Below are 5456 nucleotides of genomic sequence, written 5' to 3' on the forward strand. Positions count from 1 at the left end.
GAACCTAGTGGCTCTTGAAGGGACTTGCCCTGTTCTTTCAATGAAACATTAGAGAGGTCCTTACTTCGGAACACACTCTCTTTTTTTGTATGATTCTGAATTCTGCCACTGTGGTGATATTTGGGCTTTGGAGGTGGGGAGGCTTAATCCCTGTTGGTCTAGATTTTTTCTTATTAATTTATATGTGTCTGTCTTAAAAACCTTAAAAAAGTAAAGTTGTTTTTTTTTTTCTGTTTAGGATATTAGTTCAGATTCAAATGCAGAAAAACTTGCACTGAAATACTGTCCTCAAGTTGTTTTAAGTAATTACTCATTATTTACATTACTGAATAATCATGGATTAAACTACAAGGAACAGTGGGAAATTCCAGTTTGTATTAAAATGATCCCTGTTGAAGGTATAGTATATTTTGTTACTGAAATTACCCCCTTTTTTTTTTCCCCATAAAGACCTTTGTATATTCATAATCCTTTTTCAGCTGACTGAAGAACAGGAAATTAGAAAATCCAGTAAAACCAACTGCAGGAAGGTAGAAGGTAGTCTGGTTTAGTTCACACAATAATAAAATAGTTCAATTTTGGTTTTATTTTAAAAAGAAAGAAACTAAAGTTAAGGAAAATTGTAATTGTAATCATAAGCTCAGATTTTTACATTTTTCTGAAGAAGCAGCACTCTAGAATGGAGCTCTAAGAAAAAAGTAATAGTTTATTTTAAATACTTCCATATTTTTAATTTAAGCAATCAAGCATTGTAATAAAATTTTACTTATTTAGTTTATGCATGTTAAAGAACAAAAACTTGAAGTTAATAGTTTTCACCTGTCATTTGATAAGGCATCAGGGACCTCTGTAGTTTAAAGAAAAATATTTAGTTTAATCAAAGTTATCATAAAAAATAACTTTAAAAATCCATTGCTGTAGTTTTCAAGGAGGAAAGCTGATAGCAAGGTCATTTCATAGTTTTTTACACCTTGTTCCATCTTGTTACTGAGAATAGTAATAATCTCTAGAGGTGTCACCATTAACATTGAATTTGGACATACAGCATTTTCCACTCAGGAAAAAAAAATCTGTTAGATGTCCTTTTGCTTTTCAAAAGTGTAAGCTCTGCTCCTTGGAAAGAGAACAATTGCATGAAGCTATTAAAATTATCAAGTGAACTGATTTCAGTAAGCTAAAAAAGACATCTGAAGTTTTATGAAAAATCTATGAGCAAACATTTTCTGGAATGGATATTTACATCATAATTAGTGTTCACAGAGAACACTTTTTCAATATGCAACAAAAAAATGCTTTGAATAAACTGATGAACTCATCTGAATGCTGTACTTTAGTTGTATATAGATTTCTTCTTGTTACACGTATCTGACAACTGCAATATCTTACAGTTTTGCACTTTGCTAAATTCAATTACTTTATCTGTAAAGTAATTGAATTGAACCTGACTCCTTTTGTATCACCTTTACAGTTTTTAAATTTAATTTTAGATCCAAAGTTAACACCTAAAGGGCATTCAGAATATGTCAGCTCTAGATACTATTTCTTGAAGGGTTTCTTCTCTCCTTCCACCTTCCCTGTAACCCACCTTGTTGCATGAATGGTATTTTTTTAATCCACAGATATTTTTTATTTTCTGAAACAGTGAGTTCACCATGTGCCTTTGCTCTCTGTATGATACTGGGCAGGGTACCACTGCTACATTTATTTCATGTGCAACTGTATTAAGATGTAAACAAAAGAGTGGAGCAACAAAGCCTGGTCTAAAACTTGAAAACATGAAATGGATTTGACCATAACTGGGGGGCAAAAGATGTATCATTTAAACTATATAACAATCCTTTTTTCTTTAATTTTATATGTAATCAATCTCTTTTCATTCTTGAAAAGGTGGCAAGCTAGCTAAAGTGGTTTATGTTGATTCACCCCTGCTGAGAAAAGAAATGACAGTAAGAGAAAGGAACCAGCTATTCCATGAAATTCCAATGGACTTCCTAGCAACTAAAACATCTTATGTTTCCGTGTCTGAAGTACCAATGGACAAACCAGCTGAAGACAACCTATTTCAGTGGGATGTATGTAGCCTCAGACTTTCTTAAAAACAAACTAACCCAAAAATAACTCACTTGTTCAGTGATAATGAAGGAGAATTTAGGTATTCTGTTGGTAATCTCTCAACTGCTGAGTTAATGGATCCTGTGTTTTAAAATGTCTGTCTAGTTCCTCTAAATGCCTCTGTTGCTTTTCAACTTTAATGTTTACTTCATTAAAATGCATTTCAATTTTACAGTCTCTCATTTGTCATTAACTTACTCTGCTTCTTGGTTTGGTGTTGGTTGGTTTTAATTTATTTTTTTTCTTCCCTATGTTAAGATGTCTTCTGATACCTACCAGCACCGAAAGATTCCTCTCCCAGATGACACAGGGATGGACTTTGATGATGATGTTACAGAACTGGAAACTTTTGGAGCAACTGCCAAGCTCTCAAGGACTTCTAAAGCAGAAAGTACTTTTCCTGCAGTTAGTAATACTGCTAAAGTTGTATCACATGGCGTAAAAATGGGGAAAAAAAATACATCCACCATTAACAGTACAAATGAAGAAGAGAAAAAATCCATTTTTGAGCAAGGGGATTTAGCATGTGCCAGTATGCAGCTTCCATCATTAGATCACCTTCTCTGTGTCAGCTCTGAAGAACATTTGTCTCATAAAAACTTTAATTCAGAAGAGGCAGGAGTGAAAAAAGCACATGTCATAACCAAAGAACTATCAGACAATGAGACAAAATTAAATATTTTGTCTAATGCTGTTAGTGACAATAAAGAGTCTGACGCTGCACAAAAAAATGAGATTTATGCTTCATTATGCAGTAGTGACACAGATGAAGAACGTTTGATAATTGATACAGAATGTGAAAAACGTGATATTTGCAAACCAGCTGTACCAAATATACCTCATACCTCAGCAGAGACTACCAAATCACCTTCCCCCACCCAGATTCCACTAGCAAGCGTTACTGATTGCTCATCTACCATGGATCAGGAAAAAAATGCCTCTAGAAAGCCTACAAGAAAGTTATCCAAAGAATTTGATCCTGTTGGACAGATTTTGAAAATGCAAACTGAACTTCTCAAGTCACCTTCCCAAAAATCACATGAGCAGCCAGCAGTGAGCTGTGATAATTCCAGTGTTGCACCAGCCCAGGTGCCTCAGTCTCCAAAACAGTTTCTCACTCCCAGCACAGAAATTGTGCCAGGCCCTGCCCCAAACACCAGCGTCTCATCTAGAAACACCTGGACTTGGCTTTTTCAGGGAGTGCCAAAGAGTAAGTGTGTTCATTCTGTAAGAAGTCAACTTTCGAGTTTTCAGTAAAATTTATCAGAAAAACATTTCTTTTTAATCTGAAGGACATCCTAGTAATATATTTAGGGATGTGACTTAATTTATTACTATTTTTAACAATGCCTTCACTTTTGAGAGCTACTGTCCTGTACATGTAAGGGAGTATTTTGAGAGCTGTTTGTCCACAGGGATGAGTGTGAAATACTGTTTTACTTTAGAGAAACAAAAAGTTGTTACATACAGGCTTTTAAGCAAGGAAAAGAAACCTTTTGGTAATGAAATTAGTTGTCTCACACAGTATATGTTTATTTAAAGATGTGCATAAATGTTACATGTATTTATTCATAGCACTACAGCAATACCTACCTGTACTTCTAGTTTTGACAGACATTTCCACTTATCTGCTGGACAAAAACCAGGATGGGCAAATTTTCAATAAATGTCTGAAACAGGTTGGAGTTTATTCCTGTTTAGTTTAAATGTTTTATTAAAGTATCTCTAAGGGATGCAGGGATATTTGTTAGCCTACCTCTAACTGCACTTTTTGAGATCTAAATAAATTGAATGTTTCTTTGAATTTTCTAGTACTGGAATTGAAGTAAACTCACTTTGGAAAAGAGACTTATGCTACCTTAAATGGGTGATGGCTCTCAGGAGTTGGTCACTGTAAATAAATTTTCTGTCTCCTTTGTGCCTAGTGATTGTGCCTTAAAACCAGCCTTTGAACAAGAACAGAATCTCACAGCTCTGTGTAAGAAATAAAATTATTAGAATAAAATATGTGGGATATTTTTAAATTATTGTTCTAAAAGTGATAGTGGATTTTTTAAATTTAAGGGCTTCCTTTATGCTTAAGTAACTTCTTGTGCCTAATGAGATTATTTTCACTCCAAAATTTTGGGAAACAAAACAGGTTGTATTAAAAAAATAAATTCAAAAATCTACTGCAAGAGAAAAGAACTAGTTAGCATTATGTTAAAGAACGTGTAAGCTTGTAATTTTCTGTTTATTTATTTTCTATAGAGAAGCTGCCCAGTGAACTTCAGATGCTTGAAGAAGACCCTTCAGATTATGAAGCACCTCAGGATAGCAACCTCGTGTATAAGCTATTCAGTCTGAATGATCTGTTGTTACTTGTGCGTTGCAGTGTGCAAAAAGTGAAGTCATGGCCACCATACCTTAAAAAGAAAAAAGCTAAGAAGGTAAAGATTTTGCTGTTAGCTCTTTTGGTTTGGTTTTGTTGGGGTTTTTTTAACAGTTACGCTCAACTGAGATTCCCAGTCGTTCACAGCATTAGTGTTTTCAGTCAAACAATTAGTACTTTTATTTGTAACTCTACAGTGTGTGTCGTCTTGAAGTATTTGCTGTAGGAAGAGTGAAGCATAACTTGTGATTTCTTTAAACCTACTTGAGCAGAACATAAGCGAGTGTGATTTCTGCATTTCTTGCTACAGCTGCATATTACAGTAATATGCATGGTTATTTATACTCATGTAAACCAATGTAAATTTGAACTATTCTTAAGAGTGAATGCAGTAATTAGGTTTTTGGCCAAGGCTCTGAGAATCTTCATGTTCATAAATACTTTCAAGCAGCATTCAGCCTTACTATTATGCCTAGTTAAGCAGAGAAACAGGAGAGAGAATGGACAGCAGAGCACACATTCAAAGATAAAAAGATTTTATCAATTCTGCTTGATAAGATTATGGTACACATCTTAGCAAATCTTCTGTCTTACGGAGTAAATTGCTTTAAGGGCAAGTGTAATTCAAGTATTTCTTGTAACATCAGGAGAAGGAAAACCTACTCTGGAGTCCTCAGTAATTTATTATTTTGTCAAGAGTCCTCTTAACCATTCAAAAAATTTGGTGTAGTATCTCCCTCCCTAGAATACCAGAATTATGGTAGGCAGACATTCTGGCACGTGCTCATGCATTGTTGAAATGGAAATAGATCTTTGTAACTGATGACTTGCTAAGAGTCCATGCTCAGAATCTTATTTTGAGGAAATACTCTCTCTTTGCTATTGATCTACTGCTTATAAATGCCTATGAATACCTGCTTAGTTTGTTTATCAGAGGCTGAGCACTGTTGTTTATTTTTTTTTAATTCCTGCT

At 34.4% G+C, this 5456-nt stretch overlaps 1 protein-coding gene across 1 annotated transcript in view; it reads left to right on the top strand.

The window, feature by feature from the left end:
• The window catches only part of ICE2 (interactor of little elongator complex ELL subunit 2), a 21208-nt gene that overhangs the window by 6530 nt on the left and 9222 nt on the right, over window positions 1-5456 (top strand). Inside the window, exons 6-9 of the mRNA XM_009994392.1 lie at window positions 239-398; window positions 1888-2072; window positions 2371-3322; window positions 4363-4541. Of these exons, the coding sequence (XP_009992694.1) occupies window positions 239-398; window positions 1888-2072; window positions 2371-3322; window positions 4363-4541 (1476 nt within the window). The remainder of the gene's footprint in view (window positions 1-238; window positions 399-1887; window positions 2073-2370; window positions 3323-4362; window positions 4542-5456) is intronic.

This window comes from Chaetura pelagica, unplaced genomic scaffold (genome assembly GCF_000747805.2).
Source record: "Chaetura pelagica isolate M959 unplaced genomic scaffold, ChaPel_1.0 scaffold222, whole genome shotgun sequence".
Taxonomy (NCBI): domain Eukaryota; kingdom Metazoa; phylum Chordata; class Aves; order Apodiformes; family Apodidae; genus Chaetura; species Chaetura pelagica.